The sequence below is a fragment of the Argentina anserina genome, chromosome 6 (assembly GCF_933775445.1).
Source record: "Argentina anserina chromosome 6, drPotAnse1.1, whole genome shotgun sequence".
Taxonomy (NCBI): Eukaryota; Viridiplantae; Streptophyta; class Magnoliopsida; order Rosales; family Rosaceae; genus Argentina; species Argentina anserina.
Window position 1 is genome coordinate 30558657 of NC_065877.1, and position 18313 is coordinate 30576969.

At 38.1% G+C, this 18313-nt stretch overlaps 4 protein-coding genes across 5 annotated transcripts; 2 read left to right on the plus strand and 2 right to left on the minus strand.

Moving 5' to 3' along the window:
• Positions 1-2419: 2419 nt before the first annotated feature.
• LOC126797265 (uncharacterized) lies at positions 2420-3337 on the minus strand. Its single transcript, XM_050523918.1, has one exon. The coding sequence runs from the start codon at positions 3335-3337 to the stop codon at positions 2420-2422; it is 918 nt and encodes a 305-aa protein (XP_050379875.1).
• A 5646-nt stretch (positions 3338-8983) lies between these two features.
• Positions 8984-12452, minus strand: LOC126799186 (uncharacterized membrane protein At3g27390). Of its 2 annotated transcripts, none has more exons than XM_050526325.1 (10): positions 12306-12452; positions 11964-12072; positions 11647-11839; positions 11200-11336; positions 10823-11111; positions 10581-10687; positions 10241-10406; positions 9957-10152; positions 9634-9874; positions 8984-9480 (listed from the first exon to the last, which is right to left on the minus strand). In XM_050526325.1, exons 1-10 carry the CDS (start codon positions 12397-12399, stop codon positions 9159-9161), a joined length of 1854 nt encoding a protein of 617 aa, XP_050382282.1. In that variant the 5' UTR covers positions 12400-12452; the 3' UTR covers positions 8984-9158. The 2 variants fall into 2 exon arrangements, with proteins under 2 accessions (XP_050382282.1, XP_050382283.1); XM_050526326.1 differs by having other exon boundaries at positions 8986-9480; positions 10241-10403.
• A 432-nt stretch (positions 12453-12884) lies between these two features.
• LOC126797266 (uncharacterized protein At4g26485-like) lies at positions 12885-14798 on the plus strand. The gene is made up of 3 exons (XM_050523920.1): positions 12885-13068; positions 13642-13846; positions 14522-14798. Exons 1-3 carry the CDS (start codon positions 12930-12932, stop codon positions 14796-14798), a joined length of 621 nt encoding a protein of 206 aa, XP_050379877.1. The 5' UTR covers positions 12885-12929.
• Positions 14799-15882: 1084 nt separating this feature from the next.
• Positions 15883-17831, plus strand: LOC126797267 (uncharacterized protein At4g26485-like). Its single transcript, XM_050523921.1, has 3 exons — positions 15883-16021; positions 16588-16792; positions 17579-17831. The coding sequence occupies exons 1-3, from the start codon at positions 15883-15885 to the stop codon at positions 17829-17831; spliced, it is 597 nt and encodes a 198-aa protein (XP_050379878.1).
• The last annotated feature ends 482 nt before the right edge of the window (positions 17832-18313 follow it).

Here is an 18313-nt window from a genome sequence, read left to right on the forward strand (position 1 = left end):
GTCGGCCAGACAACTTGCTAGTCCCGCTGAAAGTCTGTCTAATCTTGCTAAGAAACCGCCTAAGCGGCTGACTAAATCCAAAATTGCTCAAAAGCCCATTCTCCCCTTGTCTCTGGCGCTTAGCACCTAGGCCGGTTAGATGATCGATTATTAGAACATCGTAATCCTCATCCTAGACCACTAAAATGGGTCACATATTGAAATTCGAGAAATTTTGAAGAATGACCCATTTATGGTCTTCAAATTGATTTTTGACCATGTTTTTGTAAATAAAACTGTAAAATAACCCTATAGACAGATACAATGTCATTACTATCCTTCTAAAACCCTAGCTAGCTATCTATTCTACCATTTAATCTAATTAGATCTCCAAAATTGATCACATGTTTCTGAAACAAAACAAAACGCTTCAGTGGCAGAAGACCTCTCTCTTATTCTTATTTTATGAAACTCTACTCACTAGGTCGTTTACTTGTTCCAACCTATCGATGTGAATACTAAAAGATTTTGTCAATCACAATGCTCTAATTTTGTTTCAAGAATGTTTTTGAAAGGTTTTTGTTTCTAGATATATAAGGATCATGTTGCTTGCTTGTTAGCCTGATCATCTGCATATAGCCATGTTTTTGAGCTACGTTTCTCTAGAGCAGGGTTAGTTACCTTCAATATTCAATCATGTTTTGATTTTTGAGAGAGCAATCTCATTTAAAGAATACTGCGACTGGAATCAGTATGTGTTGAATCTTTAATTTGAATTGGAAGTCTTCAAAGTTATTAGCAAGTGAAACTCTCGTCATCTAAAAAGGACTTAGCTCGATCATTAGATACTGGGTGAGATTCAAAGATTTTGTTTGAAATAGTGTGAGAAATATTGTCAACCATATATACTTTGACCCAACATAGCTAGATGTTTGTGACTGATCTATGGAACATTGTATAGTGAGCATGATCATATATTGTACATAAACAAGTGCACAACTGCCAATTTCTTGTTGACACTTTTTTTTAAGAAAAGGAGAACTATATTGCACCAAAAATATTACAATTACACCAAGGGGATCACTCGGTGGTGGATTTGATTCCCCACATTCATCCCTACCACAATGTTAATCACATGACTATTGCAAGAAGTAATAGACATGAGCCAAAAATGCCAAATCCTAAAAAATCCAAATGATTCCAGAAATAGTTGATACCAACTCGCTGCCAACCTCAAGAAGAAAACACTTTAATAGCATCACATACCAAAACCTCCGGCATATTTGCAGAGACAACATTCACATTACATTGACACCCAGATAGAACCGACATTTAGATAGTCCTTGGAAATGACATGCACCATAATCATGGCTCACCTAACGACACGACCAACATCCTACCAACTAACAACCTAAACCCTCACACAAAGGAGGGACGAAAAAAACTAGAGAAAAACCTAAATAAGGATGAAAAACAGGTAAAGGCCAACAAGACCCCAACCCACCTAATCTAGATGACCCATTCTAGGCCAAATTGAACCCAGGCCCACCTCCAAAGACCTCAAAGGACCACCAGCCATAGAGAACGCCGACATGCTACCTCTGCCTGATCACAACGCCGCCGCCTCGCTGACAATGCCAACCACCGTCCTAGAAACTACTACATATGCCCGTGGCGGCGTGATGACACACCCTTCAAGAAATCACACCAAGCAACATAACAACAAATTGAGAACCAACCCGGGTTGAAACACCCAAGTTCATAACGCCATTGCTTCCCTATCTCCAACCTCCACAACATCGTCATCATTGCACCGCAACGAGGCCCAACCAGCATCTCCAGAACGATACCAACACCATCACCAACGAACAATGCCGCTGCAACCATTGAGAAGCACCACCCAAGCCACACCCTATAGCCGACAACCTCTCTCGATCCACGTCCACCACCATCCACGACCCAAGCTAGGCCACCTGTTGACCCACCGCTCCGCCCGTCTGACGGCAGCGTCATTGGACGCACCGTCGGAGGGAAACAATTTTCCCAAAACCCTAACCTATCCGGTAATAGTGGAGTGATTAGAGACCCTAATAGAAGACTTAACTTTCAAAACATGACATATTGTTCATGACACATTCCATCAATAATGATTCAAGAAATAACTTACTGTTAAGGGTAAGTAAGACTTTTCGTATGTATTATGGTTATTTTTCAATAATTTGATAAAATGGTTAAAAGTCAATTTAGAAGCAAAAAAAAAGGTCATTCTTCAAAATTTCTCTTGAAATTAATTAATTTGCAGTAACATTTTATTATATAAAACAGATGATACATGAATGATAATTTACAATTCACGAGAGTTGAGATTGACCGTTGTATGTTCGATCTCTTGTATTGCTAGCTATTGCTAAAGAAAAACCTGTGAGAATGTCCAGACCCCTCATTCAAGCTTATATGCATGAAGAAACAAGCAGAAGTCAGAAGCTGTCGTGTTTAGACTCCGAGTTGAAAAATAGGCACTGCCATTGTCACTCTCTCCGCCGCATTGATCCATGCCTTCTCCGTCGTAATCGTTATCTTCCGAATCAGGTGCCCCGGGTTTGAAAATAAAAAGACCATGACCTGTTGCTGGAGTACTGAAAAGCCAATCATGAACATCCCAAAAGACCTGGACAGGAAGATTGTTCACCATCACAGTCTGGTTCCCTCTGAATTTCCATTGTAAATTCTTGACGTGAACCAACACAATCCCGTCTATGCTGATCCACATTTCAGGGTCTTTTAGCCCCGAAGTTGAGCTCTCCACAACAATGTCATGCTCTTTCTTCTTCTCGTCGAATCTCACCCTAGTGGCAAAGCTTTTCTTGGCAAACACGTTTTCTTTTTTGTAATACATAACGGCCTCAGCCACCGACGGCCTTGCTTTGGTTCTCTTGTAAGCCTTTTTCTTCATGTCTCCCAAGAGTAACACAACTTCTTCATCGCAAACAAGTGCAACGTAAAAGTCATGATTCGGTTCTGGACCTCCTACGAATTTAGCAGATCGAAGGTCCCAATAGACTTCAACATGAGTCCCTTCAACGTCGAATGACTTGTACCCTTTTTTGTTCCAAAAATGCCACGGCTTGAGGTCGATTTTGCAAGTGTAATGGAAATCACCTCCTAGACTATCGATCCTTATGTTCAAGTAATGGTTCATGAGATTTTTGCACCAAATGACCGTGACCTTCCGCCAATTCATTGCAATGTTGGCAAGGTAAACGCATGTCACCGTGCTTTGTGCTGTTTTCGATGTCACGGGGTCATCAGTGAGCTTCTCTGCTAATGGTGGAGGCTCATGTATCGAATGACCCCGCATCGAACGACTTAGAGCCTGCATCTTTGAAGACACTAGGGTCACCAAATTTGTCTTCCAAACAATATACAGTGCTTCTGAATAGGGTTTGATCGAAAATGGTATAGGGAATTAAGTATGCACTCACGCTCGTCAATTTCCCAACAAAGGGTGATGAAAGATACTAGAATTTTGATTAGCTAGGTCGAATGACAACATGAGAATGGGATATCCGTAAGAGGTACTGGATTTTGTGGTAGCATTCAATATTCATATATTTCCTGCCACCTACATTTTCAGATGTACGTACCTCTACATCAACAAAATACACAATTCTTGGGATTGAAATCTCTCACTGACAAATAGGAAAAGAAGCTGCATAACGATTTATAACCTTACCAACACAAAAAGTTTGATCAGAATCGAATGAGAGGAATGAAAACTCAGTCTACCCTCTAATTGGGATCTTGGCAAATTTGTTATATGGTTCTGATCAACGAGAATACTAGGATAATTTTCGATTTCTCCTTGGCTTGAAGGGTTTGGTGAAGATGGAAAGATCAAAAGTATGCAGGAGAGAGAGGCATGGCTATTGTTAATTCTGTGGAGAAAAAATCTCCATTACAGAGTTATAATCGAAAGAGTTGCCGAAAGAGAAGGGCCAACAAAAAAAATCATACCAGCAAGATCCTTTACTATTTACAGCTCCTTAATTTGTTCTCTAGGGTGATATTAACGCGGTCTTCAACCCTGGTAACTTGACACCTATCAACTCTTTAACATCCCAAATATGCTAAACACTAGACCATTTTTCAACTAGAATGTTTCCAAGTTTTTCAACCATCTATCTGGTTTTTTTCCCCGCGGCATATGCTTTGTTTTGCTTTCGTGGTCAAAATCAATGCATGCTTTTGGTAATACCAGTCCGATTAGGTTGTGGGGTTACGCCTAGGCAATGGTCTAACTATCGTTTATCGAGATCGTATCAGTTAAGGGGTAAAATAATATATATGAGATATAGAAATATATAGGATTTATTATAATTAAATTTATTAAATATATGAATTTTACTACAAAAAAATACTAAATAAAAATATACATTTGGTTTCAAATAATTAAAAAAAGTGTCTAAATAAAGATTTGTTGGATTTGTGGCAGACAAGCTGTGGTTTGGTTTCACATATGAAGTTGGATGTTTCGCCTGATAATGTTTTTGGCTTCCTTGATTAAGATATTAACGTTCAAATATATCGGGTCAAAATTGGATTAACCTAATATATTAGATTTTGACCATGAAATTAGTATTGACCGATAACTTAAAAGATATTGAAGATATCGTATCATTTTCTTAATTTTACCAATATATGAGATATATCGAGGATATATCAGAATATTTAGAACAAAGTGTCTATGTCAGTATTGTAGTTGTCGTTTCAAATCTTAACTAGGTTGACATCGCAGTTTGAGATGTTAGTTTGGTCGGTTGGGTAATTACTAATTAGGTTGCATGCATGATCTCTCTATCTTAACGTCGGTTTCCTAATTATTCAGAAATGTGCATACGAGATCTATCAATGAAAATGGTAATGCAAAATCTTCATTAGGTAGACCAAGCAAAGGTAAACAAGATCGTCCAGAGACCACACACCTAATCTTTATTCCACCAGCTTGTATTGTCTTTACAAATCTACATCAGTTACTTCTATCAATCAAAGGGGCATTCTCATCCCCAATCGGCCAATGCACTACTAGAGTTTTGGCTAATGGGCACGAAACCTTTAGGGACGACCAGTTGTTCCGTCCCAATTTAGACTAATGGGGACGGTTAGATTAATTTTGTCGCAAACAAATGCACTCACATAATTTGTGCCCAATTATTTCCTTAGCGACAAATATGTGTAGCTTCTGTCCCAATCAAGTCATTTCCCTTTCTCTGCTAAAAAAGTTCAAAGGTTCTAGATTCTGTTGAGCTAGAAATCAAGAATTATTATCACTTAAACCTTCAATTTCTTCCGATCACAACCGGGAAACCCACAATCCTCTAAGGCCCTGTTTGTTTAAATAAAAATGTGAAAAAATGAAAATGATTTGATTTCATTTCCAGACTAATATGGAAATGAAAAAAGTTTTGTTAATTCCATATGAGTGTTTGGTAGATATCGGAATCCAAAATTAGAATTATTTTGATAAGTAATTAGAATGAAATATTTAATCAAAATTTTGATTCAAACTCATTTATAAGGAAAGAAAATGTAATTTAAAAGGAAATTAGATTTTGTTGATAAGAATGGAAATTGAATACCACCCTTGGGTAGATAATTTATTTCCGGCTTTAAGAGAGAGTCAATTTACAGTCAAAACACATTTTTTTATTTCCATTCCAATATTCAATTACAGCCAAACAACACTTAAGCATGAAAATTGAAATAATTTCATTTTCCATAGTAAGATTTCCTGCCAAATTAAATGGGGCCTAAAAATGTGTTTTGATGAGGGAAAACAAGAGAGAATTTAATTAAAGTGAAGATTTCACAATTCCTAAAAGTCAATTCCCATGTTTGACATTATTAGATATGAAGTTTTAAATTTTTGTGAAAAAGAAAATGAAGGAATTTGCTGTTTAAATTTCTCACTTTGATTATTTACAAAATAAATGTCATTTATATATTTCTAAATGTCCAAACACACTCGTCCGTCACACTCTAAACGTCCTCCTCCGCCGAAATGCCGTAAGACCTGCTAGCTCTTCCACCACGAAATGTCGACTAGGCCCAAAGCAAGCACTCTCGATCTGCCCTAGCATAAGAGATCAACAAAACCCCCCAATGAGGTACTAATGATGGTATATACCTTCTATGTCCTATTGATTGTTATGAGATCTGGCATATCAACATTCTCCGATATACATCGCTGTTAGCATAGACTTATGCCCGCCATAATCAGCACAACTATCAGCGCATTAAGGCTAATAAATAGCCCAGCCTCGCAATACCAACAGTGAGCCAGCCACACTAGCTATGCAATGGGCTGCCCCGCGGCCCAAACCAACTACGGACGCGCCCTTACACGCATCCCAAAGAAGACTCCAGAGAACACCTTAATCGGACTTTGTCCCACACCGGAAGATAAGTAAATGATCTACCTCAACTCAACAATAAAAGGTCAAACCCTTGACCTCATAAGGTAAGTATACTGAACCATCCACTATTACTTTGCACAAATTACCATCAAACTAACTTGAGTATCAGAGAGTTGAAGACCACGCCATCGTGGTCTCTACTCTGACGATTCGTGCTACTTGTGACAGGAAAGGGACAAGGAGCACGGCATACTGCATTAGCAAAGAGTGTAGCGTATTACATCAATATAATTCACTACGTTAACAACCGCTCTACACTGCCCTACTTCATATGGGTTTAGAGTCTCATGATCTATTCATACCCTAAGGTTTTGATCTAGATTAATATTTTGGCTTTGTTTTGTATCTAGTTTGTTTTTCTTTCTGATCAAACTTCAATTTTGGATATCTTGCATAATCACACATTCACATGTGTAGAATGAAAAATCTATTACTTGTTACTGTTCTATCCAACTGTAAGTCACCAAGCTGCAAAGCCTATTTATTTTCAAATTCGCATATGTTCTTATTGTACAGCTTATATAAATGATTATTTGATTAATCTACTAGTGTTACCCTTGATGAATCTAGGAGGGCAAGAAGCATACTACTCTAAAGTCCTAGCTAGGGCGGGTTGTTTCCAAACTACAAACCTAAAATATAGATAGTTTAGGTTAATAATCTACTAGTGTTGCCTCTATCATCGAGATGGATTTTACTTAGTAACATAGGGAATAATTATTGATCGTTCTAATCAATAATGTATGGAAATACAGATGATCGGATGTCACCGTAAGATGTGATAGAGGTAGTAAAGTAATTTTTTGTTGTGCAATTCTATTAACTAAGTACTAGAGGTGATCATAGCTATGGTTTCTTACTAATTCTTTGGCTTGTGTTTATATAAATCAAATTTCTTGATTACATATGAGCTACTATATTGTTTTTGTTTCTAATTGTTGAAGTATCCATTGACAAAGTCTTCTCTTTTGTACTTTTGTTTAAGGTTGATAACGAGTCCTGCATATTACTTCCTTTGAAGTTACTGGCTTGCCATATGAGATTCGTAAGAGGTACTATTGTTAACAAGCAACATATATATGCTATGTTAGCTTGTAGAATCCTTATGTCTAGTGATGGCTACAAGAGTTTATATGTATAAGGAGATGCTTCTAATTTTTAATTGGAACAATTTTTATCTTTATCTACTAAGTTGAGACTAATGTGTTCCAATACTTTCATCTCCTTTTTGGTGTCAATGTTGTAGGGTGGATAGTGTAGACCAATTCGAATAAGTTGTATCATTTTTGTGTGCTATGTTGTCAATTGATTCTGGTTGTCTTCTAAAGTTAGAAAAGATCAAATAATTATCGCCTGCCTTTTGAGTGTATTTATTATTCACTATGAATCTTAGTTTCATAAACTATAATAGTGTAATTATTCTTTTATTCTTTGTTTTTTTTAGTCTACATGGTGAGGTCAATGTTTGAAGTCATCGAAGGGAATCAGAGGATTTCAGGAGTGCTGAGAGGCTAGGAAACCAGCTTATCATGAGGAAAGTAAAAGTAGACTTGAGATATGATTGAATTTTTTATATTTCTAGTTTATGCATTAACTAATGAATGTTGTTGTTGTTGAGATGTAATCCAAATGCTGTGCTAATTTTCATGTTTTAGATGAGAGTCAACTAGTTGATTGATCTTAAAATACTGGGAAAAATTGGAATGTACTAAAGATGGAAAAGTGTAATATGGTTTTTTTCATGGAAAAAGAGGTATATTATCGTAATACAAATTTCATATTCATCCAGTAGCACAAATTAAGCAAACTGGTTCTTATTAATGTCGGCTGCAAGTACTGATATTTTGAGAATGAAGACCTTGAAAATTTTGTTTGGTCATATTAATATTCTTGAGTCTTGACGCACCATTGTTGTGGGGCTTCAGATTGCAATACTGATGGTGGAGATGGCAAATCAGCAGGAAGAGGCAGCTCCAATTGCTGCTGATGATAATGGTGATGAAGTTCAGGAAATAGAGAGGAATGAGAAGCATATGAGCGTTGCAGATGTGTCATCACTAAACATCCCATAAAGGCTTATTGAAATAGTTAGTTAGTCTTTTATAGGCTTAATTTCGAATAAATATTATGATTATAAGTTGTTAAGAATTACTACTCAAATGAGAAATGGTCTGTTTATTGAAATACCAGAAGTGGGTTTTAGTGTTTTACCCATATCAAAATCAGAAACCATATGTGCTTGGCTAATTTTTTTTGTTGAAAAATTATATATTGCCATACATGCAGGGACCATAGCAAATGTTAAGCAATAAAACGCACCCAAGAAAATCACCAAAACATATTTTATCTAAAATAACTTTGTTATTAAATATAATTACACAAAATAATTATATGTTAAAAAAATCAAAACATATAAATTAAAAAAATTAAAAAAAATAAAGTATGTTTTTTTCATTGAGTAATAAACCGGGCAATAAATTACCATATACATCACACGGAATAAAAGTAGACAAGAGAACTGTATATGTCAGAGGGGAGTTTCTGAAGGGTGGTGTCGATTTAAGCACGTCCCGAACCCCAAATGGAGATGGTGCAAATAGGTAGGACAGATTTTTCGTCTCCATAGGCATATCCTAATGGGCACGGATTCCGTCCCCTATAAGCTGAATGGGTACGGAAAGATGGCCGTCCCCTCAAATCGTCTCGCTAGTAGTGTGCTATGTCCACAACAATTTCATCTCCTTCCTGTGATTCTTTCCCAGTCTCACTTCCCATCAGATTCTTGTCACCCTTATCAAAGGTATACTGTTCTGCTACATCAAGAACAATTTCTTCTCCTTCCTTTGATTCTCTCCCATCCTCACTTCCCATCAAACCCTGGTTGCCCTTTCCGGGAATTATTATTCCTCCTATGTGATTAGCAGACACAGCTGCTTGAACTGCTTCTAGGTACAGCACCTTCACTAAATTTCTGAAGTGGCGTCTGAAGGTTGGCACCCTAGACATGGAAGCTACTAGCCCCTGCAGTCTGCAATGGAAACGCTTGTCAGAATGAGAACTGATGTTCACTTACCATGGAATGAAAAAACTACTGAAGCAAATAAATTGTCAAAATGATGTCATGCTCCCCACAAATTTCAAACACAAGAAGAAATATTATGAATATCCAAAGGAAAATAACCTTCTAAATATGGCCTGCAACTGTGCCCTCCGGACAGGATCTGCAGATGAGAATTCATAATCATCCCATTCCTCGGGCGATTCATTCTTACATTTCATAAAAACATATCTCAGGGCCATTTCTTCGCTTGTGTCTAGTTGCATATTCTTAATTTGCTCTTTCATGACCAACAACGGTCCAATGAACCAGTCAAACACTTTATCCTTTGGCCCATTTGCCTTTGTCAACTCTACATCATCAGCTATGGAACCAAATTAGAATATCCACCATTAAGTCCAAGTAAATGATTATAAGAAGCAAGAAAATATGAGGCATAAACATACATATTACCAACCCAGACGAACTAGACTTGGTTGACGCAAGAAGACACTGCAATATCGACCAAGCAGGTAATTTGATCCCTAACTTCTTACAATTTGCCTTCAAGATGCATTCTTCTACATCCTTGACATCTATCAGACCATCACGGAGGAGAATTCTTCCATTAATCTCGCAAGATTTGAAAAACCAGCCCCACACCTGTAACATTAGAAGTCAAAAAATAACATTAAGTCAATTGTTCTATCTGCAAAACCATGTTGATTTATTACTTCTGGTAAGTTCTAACCTGCATTAATTTATACCGGTGGAGTGCCTGCTTCCAAATTCTTGGTTGTTGCGAAACAAGTTTTGATCTAAATGGGGCTTCCCTACCATTTTTGGTTTCATTTTTATCATTGTCACAGCTCTTCCTCTCTGGGCGAGAACTCATATTTCTACGGTATATCAGCCTGCTGCCACAGGGATGTCTATAATCAAAACTAATACTCCAGCTAAGTAACCTTACTTTTAACAAGTCAGAAAGAAAATGACTGGGACCTTCACTCTCTCTCTCTCTCTAATAAACCATTTCATTTCAACATGCTGTAATATTGATATAGCTTTTCAAACATAAATCAGCAATGTACCTGGGAAAGCAGGATCCCTCCCTTAAGTACAGCAAATCATTTACATATTCATCATATAATGAAACCACTGAAACTATAAAGGCAAGTCCTAGCCGGACCGAGTCTTCCTGGAAATTATATAATTCTGTTCAGATAAACTTCATGGCAATGCAAACAATAAGAGGAAAGATACACAAACAACAACAAAATCAGGAAATTTGACCAAACTTCAGAAAATGATGAGAAAGCAAATAATAGAGTACCTGATACACAATGGCAGCACTATATAGTCCTAAAAAGAAGCTGCTCAAGAACGAAGCTACTACACCTGCTACGACTGCCAGAGGCCACAGTAGAATTGCAAGACCAGCGAATGGAACACATACCGTTTCCAAGAATGGCCCCTCTCTGCCTATCAAGTCTTCTAATAGCCTCTTCCAGCCTTTGAGGAGCATGTATGGACTTTTCCATAGTGCAACAAGTGTAATCAAAGCCACATCCACTGGAACTCCAATCACAGTCACCAACAAACAACCTGGCAATTTCATCAACCTAAAAGCAAACGACCAAACCACTCAAAAATTTCATTTTACATATATTTCTGAAAATGAAAGAAAAATAGGTAGGTAATGATTCTAACTTTATATCCATGGGCTTTTCATCGGCAGGCCTCTGTTCCATTAGTTCATCCATGCAGGAGAAGTAAGAATGGAAGCAAAAATCTGTGAAGTCCTCCACAATTATGCAGCTTCCTTTGATTGTGAACCAAGTGCCATCCTAGAGTAAGAAAAAAGTGAGCAAACTTGAACTTCTAAATACTAGACTTATTATTTATAGTCACATATTAATAAGAATGTTGTGAACTTGTGATTGATTTGTCATGACATCAACAAACTGATAAGAATTTTACTTCGTGTTACTGAATTATACTTTATAATACCTAAAAAAAAAGTACCTAATGAAGGAAAAGCATTCCCAACACCTGCAAACCCTTGCTTCTTACTTTTAGTTCAGATAAAAATACAAAAAAATCAACGGACGATTACTTGCAGTGAAACAAATAGGGCCAAGGAGATGAGAAACATACAACAAAGCAGTGATAGAACTTGTCCCGGACATTCTCGCCAACAGCTTCAAATGTCGCAAGTAGGGGAGAAAAAATTCCATATCCAATCCCACCTAAAAGACTCCCGACAACTCCAACGACCGGCCAAAGGACAAGCGGCACTGGAAGTAGTACCAGCGCTAGAATCTTTAACACTAGTCCAAGCCTCTTGCTTCTGAAATTATGATATCAAGGAAGGTTAAAACCATGTAAAGAAGCACACAGCTAGCATAAATAACCAAATCCATAACCAGATTATTATATATAGATTGAGAACTTGTTGCAAGGGAAGGGCATACCTTACTACGCAGTAATACGTCCAAACAAAATGTGCTATCCAAAGCCCAGCAATCACAGATGAATTTCCGATCAAAATAATGCATAGCACTACCGGACCAATGATTGCAGCTATCAAACAAATACCATTCCATTACTTCTACACACATCAAAACTGAAAAACCTATCAAATACCAACATATATATAAACACAGAAAACCTACGATTCGTATATGATACAGCGAAAACATGGCACAAATTGACAGAAAAAAAAAACACAAGGGCACTATTTTCCGGTTGATAATTGAGACTACTGTGCATAGCAGAGTAATGAAGAATTAAGAGAATGAGATGGTGCTCTGTACCTTTAACGACGCCAAGGATAAGAAGCAAGAAGAAGAAGGGTAGGAAGGAGATGAAACTCCACAGCTGGGACAACAAGTCACCCGGAACGTCCATCAATGTCCTGTAATTTTAGGACAAAGAATTGAAATTTTACTGAGAAAATAAAAAACAGAGAGCTTTGTTCTTGGGGGATAAAGCACCCACGCTTCTTCTTATATATCTCGGGAAAAGGTTTGATGAGACTCGCTTGTTACGTGGCGGGAATTCAGTAGCTCCATGCCACACGTGGCCAGCCGTGGAGCTCCTCCTGCAGTTGCGACACGTGACTGTGAGTCGTCACCTGACTCACCTCAGTCACGCTTTTGGCGGGAAATGTAAGACTTTTGTCGCTTTCTGGTCCGAAATCGGACCCACCCAAAGCCCAAACATGACCACCCGCGAAAAACAGGGCCTTGTAATAATGACGAGCCCAAAACCCGACCCGGTTCACACGCTCGCTTCTTCCGGACTAAAAAACTTTGTGACAGCCTGGTTTTTCTCCGAAGTCGCTTCTTTTTTCTTCCGATTACATTTTCCGTTGGGGAAAGCCGGAGAAGAAAAGTGCTTGTCTTGCAAGTGATTTTGGGGAAAGGAAGGAAGGAAAAATGGAGAGAAGGATTGAGCACTACGGTAGCTCACAAAAGATACTGCTGGTTGGGGAAGGCGACTTCTCATTCTCTGTTTGCTTGGCTCGAGCTTTTCGCCGCGCGACTAACATGGTGGCTACTTCTCTCGATTCCAGAGGTACATTGCTCTGGTTTTAATCTGACTACTAAGCCCTGTTGTTTGTGTATGTGCTATAGAGATTTAGGGTTCATCAAAATTTGTAGTAGCTAGTACTAGTGACAAGGCCATGTTTTGATCATGATTTTAGGGATCATTTGTACTGTTACTTGAAACCCTACTTTGCTCTGGTATAAATTTACTCCTTTCACAGTAATTCTCTTTACCTCTATCTAGGGTTTATCTTGAAGGGAAATGTCTTGTTTGGGTAAAAGCTCTGAACCCTAAAGTTCAAAGCTTTCCTTTGTATCTTTGTAAAGTTTCAATTTTGCTCTGAGTTCATTTTGGTTGTTTGCATTTTGGGGCACAATGTGGTGGTTTTGAGCTTGGCTAGGACAAAGTATTGGGGAAAATTTAGGGGGAAAAAAACAAATTTTGGGGAAGGTGTTTTAGTTCATTTTAGCTCGGATTTAAAATGGGGAAAAGAATTTGCGTGAGGAGCATATAGATGTTTTATATTGGGGAAAAGGAGTAGCGTGACGAGCATAGATGTTGCAACTATCGATGATGACTGATTATCTTTCGACTTTCCAGAATCTCTGAGGGAAAAGCATTGGAGCTGTGCGTCACACTTGAATCAGTTGAAGCAGAGAGGATGCCTTGTGTTGCATGATGTGGATGTGCATGACATGGACCAGCATTACATCCTGAGAAGGATGAAGTTTGATGTTATCATCTTCAACTTTCCTCATGCTGGGCATTACCCTGGGCTCCGTGAGAGTCATCATCAGCTCATTGAGTAAGTGGAAAATTTTACCTTTAATCTATTGTGTTGCCAATAAAGCTACATTAATTGTGTGTGTGTGTGTGTGTGTAACTGAGATCGTTCCTAATTGCTAAAGATGAAATGAGATATAATTTAGTCAACCAAATTAAACCTTTCCTTAATCATCAAGTGCGATTTTAGTGACTGTAACCTCAGTCATTAACTTCAGTTTCAGAATCCATTTTTTTTTTAAATATATTTCTATGCTCAAAATAGCAATAGTGAAGAGCTCAAGAACTGCATTCATTTAGGTGCTTCACCAAAATTAGTATAGACAAGATCAGATAAATGTTTGTGAATCTGTGTGAGTAGCATGATCAATGAAGTCATACAGTAAATTTTTGCAACCGATAATGCTGTTAGAAACCCTTCATTAAGTTTTTTCTTATTTGGATGCACTTTCTTTTTCGTCAGAAGTTCATGATATGCTGTAAATTAGATGAGAACCGTGATCATATTATGTACAAATAATGCAATAACTTTTGATTTATTATCTTGTCACCTAAGGAATGTACAAATGACCATTTCCAGTTAAAGTAGGCTGCAGGTCTATATGCATATGATTCACTTTGATTAAACATCATACATACCCTAATTAGTTATTTAATCTCTCTCTGCTCTTGGTATTACTTGGTTTCAATGGAATAGGATGCACAAGCAATTGCTCAGTGGGTTTTTTGCAAGTGCCCGAGTGATGCTTCGCTTTGGTGGTGAAGTTCATGTGACAGCCAGGGATGACTACCCGTATAACACATGGGATGTGGAGGAACTTGCTGCTGAAGAAGGCCTGATTTTGACAGAGAGAGTGTGGTTTGACAAGTCTGACTACCCTGGCTATCACAATAAGAGAGGCGGTGGCATTAACAGCAACAAGAAATTTCCACTGAGAGACAGCTACACGTTCAAGTTTATGATTAACTATTAGGTATCAGAAGCAAGTAACACTGACGTGCTTTCGAAGTAATAGACTTATGGTGGTGCACTTAGGCCTTTGGAGAGAGGAATATTTTGTTCGCTGCAACTCGACATTATATGGTAGGGTACTATGACTACGTTTTGTTTTCCTGCATATGGTTTGCTCCTGACATGAACCATATCAAGTAAGCCGCGATCAGGAGGCTGTGAATCTGTAAACAGTACGTGTTTTGTGCATATGGCTAATTGGCTAAATTGATGCTAATGCAGGGTAGTTTTACTAGTCTTGTTTGAAGTACATGTATATGGCAGGAGTACGTGCCCAGGCACCCTTTTCTTAACTGATCATCGTCATCTGACATGACTATCACCAGGATAAACCTTCATAGTTAAAACTGAAACTTTTTAAAGGAAAGTGGCCACTGATTCGAAATCGCCTGAGAAGTTGAACACTAATCAATCGTCAATATGAAATGCTGCATAAGATAAAACTATATGGCAGCCAATGATGTGAGCACAATTGATGAGATCATTTCTTATCCCTGCCTACGCAATTTTGATGCCTTAGGCCTGAGCTGGTTGAGAGTGTACTTGGTGGGGATTTGAAAGTTATTATGCTTTATTTTGCTTCAGTTTATTCTTGAACTATGATTTGATTTTTTAATAAGCGCATTTATGCGTTATTATTTGCTTAGTGTAGTTTGCATTTGGAGTAGTTCTGTCACTCTATTTGTTTGGTACTTGTAGCCGTGCACCGCGATTGCCAATGAAGTTATTCATTCCCCTAAAAAAACAGAGAATTGGGGTCTTCTTAAGTACCAAGTCATAACTTCTCACCGCCGGTGAGAGTAAAAGTGTGAAACTAAGTAACACATCCGCGAAACATGAGGGCCTTGTAATAATGCGAACCCACACACCCGGCCCAAACCCCGACCCGGTTCTCAGACTCTCTTGTACTATAAAACTTTGTCACAGTCCCTGGTTTTTCTCCAAAGGTCTCTTCTTGGTTTTTTCCGATTACATTTTCGTTTGAAGAAAGCCGGAGAAGAAAAGTGCTTATATTGCAAGTGATTTTGGGGAAAGGAAGGAGAAAAATGGAGAGATGGATTGAGAACCACTGTAACTCACAACAGATACTGCTAGTCGGGGAAGGCGACTTCTCATTCTCTGCTTGCTTGGCTCGAGCTTTTGGCTGCGCGACTAACATGGTGGCTACTTCTCTCGATTCCCAAGGTACATTACTGGCTTTGCTCTAGCTTCTAAGCCCTGGTGTGCATGTAACTGTTGTGATGATTTTTCAGGGTTCGTCACAATTTGGACTAGTGCAAGAAACAAGACCATGTTTTGATCGGATTTTAGGGATCATTTGCAGCGCTACCAGTAACAGTACTTTGTTGTCATAGTAATTTTACTCTTTTACCACACCTCTGACTGGGGTTAATTTTTTGGGAAACAGTACAATCTCTCGAGTTCCCAGCCCTAGAGTTAAAATCTCCCCTTTTTATTTTTGTTGAGCTTCAATTTTGCTTCAAATTCATTTTTGTTTGCATTTTGGGGCTAAAATGTGGCGGTTTGGAGCTCGGCAGGGACAAAGTTTTGGGGGTTAGGGGAAAAAACTAATTTTGGGAAAGGGTGTTTTGGGTCATTTTAGCCTGAATGACGAGCATAGATGTTGCAAGTATTTTATTTTATTTTTTGGTCTGAATTGCAAGTATTTTTAAATGGGGGAAAAAATTTAGCATGACGAGCTTAGATGTTGCAACTGATGGCGAGTGACTAATTATATTTCGAATTTTCAGCATCTGAGTGGGGAAAGCATTGGAGCTGTGTGTCACACTTGAATGACTTGAGGCAGAGAGGATGCCAAGTGTTGCATGATGTGAATGTGCATGACATGCACCGGCATTATTTCCTGAGTTGGAAAAAATTTGATGTTATCATCTTCAACTTTCCTCATGCTGGGCATTACCCTGGCTTCGGAGAAAGTCATCCTCGGGTCATTGAGTAAGTGGCAAATTTACCTTTACTCTATTGTGTTGCCAATTAGACTACATTAATTGTATATGTGGATGGGAGGTGTTTTTAGACTTCCATTTACAATGTAGAGGAAAGGTATGTGAATGTTTGGTTGACATCATAGCCTAATTAACTTAAAGATGTAGTTGGCCAAAATCAAAAGCTTTCCTTTATCAAATGAGATTTTAGTGACTGATACAAAAGCTTTGAATTTTATGCCCAAAATAGCAATATTGCATATATTCAGAGTTCAAGACTTGCATTCATTTAGATGCATCACCAAGATTAGTATAGATAAGATTAGTTAATGTTTGTGAATCTGTGTGAGTAGCATGATTCAAGAAGTCATACAGTAAGTTTTCGCAACCAATAATGTTATTGGAAACCCTTCATTAAGATCTTTATTATTTAGATTAATTTTCTAATTTGTCACAAGTTTATGATATGCTGGAAAATGATTACTGTGATCATATTATGCACAGATAATGCAAGAAACTGGTATCTTAGAGAACGCAAAACTGTTGGTTTATTATATTATCACCTAAGGGATTTACCATTTACCTTGTATAATTTCCAGTTACAGTAGGCTGCAGGTCTATAATAATCAATGTTATGCCAAATGAAGCTCTGTCCTCTATGCATATGACTCACTTTCATTAAACATCATCCATACCCTAATTAGTCTCTCTCTCTCTCTCTCTCTCTCGATGTTATTTGGTTTGAATGGAATAGGATGCACAGGCAATTGCCGTGGGTTTTTCACTTTTTTGCAAGTGCTCGAGTTATGCTTCGTCCTGGTGGTGAAATTCATGTGACAACCAGGGATGACTACCCTTATAACACATGGCATGTGGACAGCCCTGCTTCATCAGCAGGGCTGTTTTTGACAGAGAAAGTGTGGTTCGAAAAGTCTGACTACCCTGGCTATCACAATAGGAGAGGCGGTGACATTGACAGCAACGAAACATTTGCACTGGGAGAGAGTTACACCTTCAAGTTTGAAGCTAAACCTTATTGTATGTATTAGATAGCAATCAGCCCTGATGTGCTTCTGAAGTAACAGACTTAAGGTGATGCACTTAGGCCTATGGAGAGAGGAATATTTTGCTTGCTGATAGGCAACTCTATATGGTAGGGTATTATGAGTTTATGACTACATTTTGTTTATGTGCATATGGCTCCTGATATGAACCATATCAAGCAAGCAGCAATCAGGAAGCTGTGAATCTGTAGAGCATTTTGGCTACAGTTTGTTTATGTGCATATGGCTCCTGATATGAACTATATCAAGCAAGCAGCAATCAGGAAGCTGTGAATCTGTAGAGTATTATGACTACATTTTGTTTATGTGCGTATGACTCCTGATATGAACCATATCAAGCAAACAGCAATCAGGAAGCTGTGAATCTGTACAGAGCACATGTTTTGTGCATATGGCTTAGTTAATGCTAATGCAGGGTAGTTCTCGGGTCAAATAATCTGGTTTTAAGTACGTCTATATAGCAATGA

Bases quoted from the DNA above. Each gene is read 5' to 3' on its own strand.
- LOC126797265 (XM_050523918.1), bottom strand. From the start codon at position 3,337: ATGCGGGGTCATTCGATACATGAGCCTCCACCATTAGCAGAGAAGCTC.
- LOC126799186 (XM_050526325.1), bottom strand. From the start codon at position 12,399: ATGGACGTTCCGGGTGACTTGTTGTCCCAGCTGTGGAGTTTCATCTCC. The intron at 10,688-10,822 runs GTACTCTATTAT...TATAATTTCCAG, and splicing joins GTGCTGCCATTGTGTATCAG to GAAGACTCGGTCCGGCTAGG. The intron at 10,153-10,240 runs GTTAGAACTTAC...CTAATGTTACAG, and splicing joins ACCGGTATAAATTAATGCAG to GTGTGGGGCTGGTTTTTCAA.
- LOC126797266 (XM_050523920.1), top strand. From the start codon at position 12,930: ATGGAGAGAAGGATTGAGCACTACGGTAGCTCACAAAAGATACTGCTG. The intron at 13,069-13,641 runs GTACATTGCTCT...TCGACTTTCCAG, and splicing joins TACTTCTCTCGATTCCAGAG to AATCTCTGAGGGAAAAGCAT. The intron at 13,847-14,521 runs GTAAGTGGAAAA...TCAATGGAATAG, and splicing joins AGTCATCATCAGCTCATTGA to GATGCACAAGCAATTGCTCA.
- LOC126797267 (XM_050523921.1), top strand. From the start codon at position 15,883: ATGGAGAGATGGATTGAGAACCACTGTAACTCACAACAGATACTGCTA. The intron at 16,022-16,587 runs GTACATTACTGG...TCGAATTTTCAG, and splicing joins TACTTCTCTCGATTCCCAAG to CATCTGAGTGGGGAAAGCAT. The intron at 16,793-17,578 runs GTAAGTGGCAAA...CTTTTTTGCAAG, and splicing joins AGTCATCCTCGGGTCATTGA to TGCTCGAGTTATGCTTCGTC.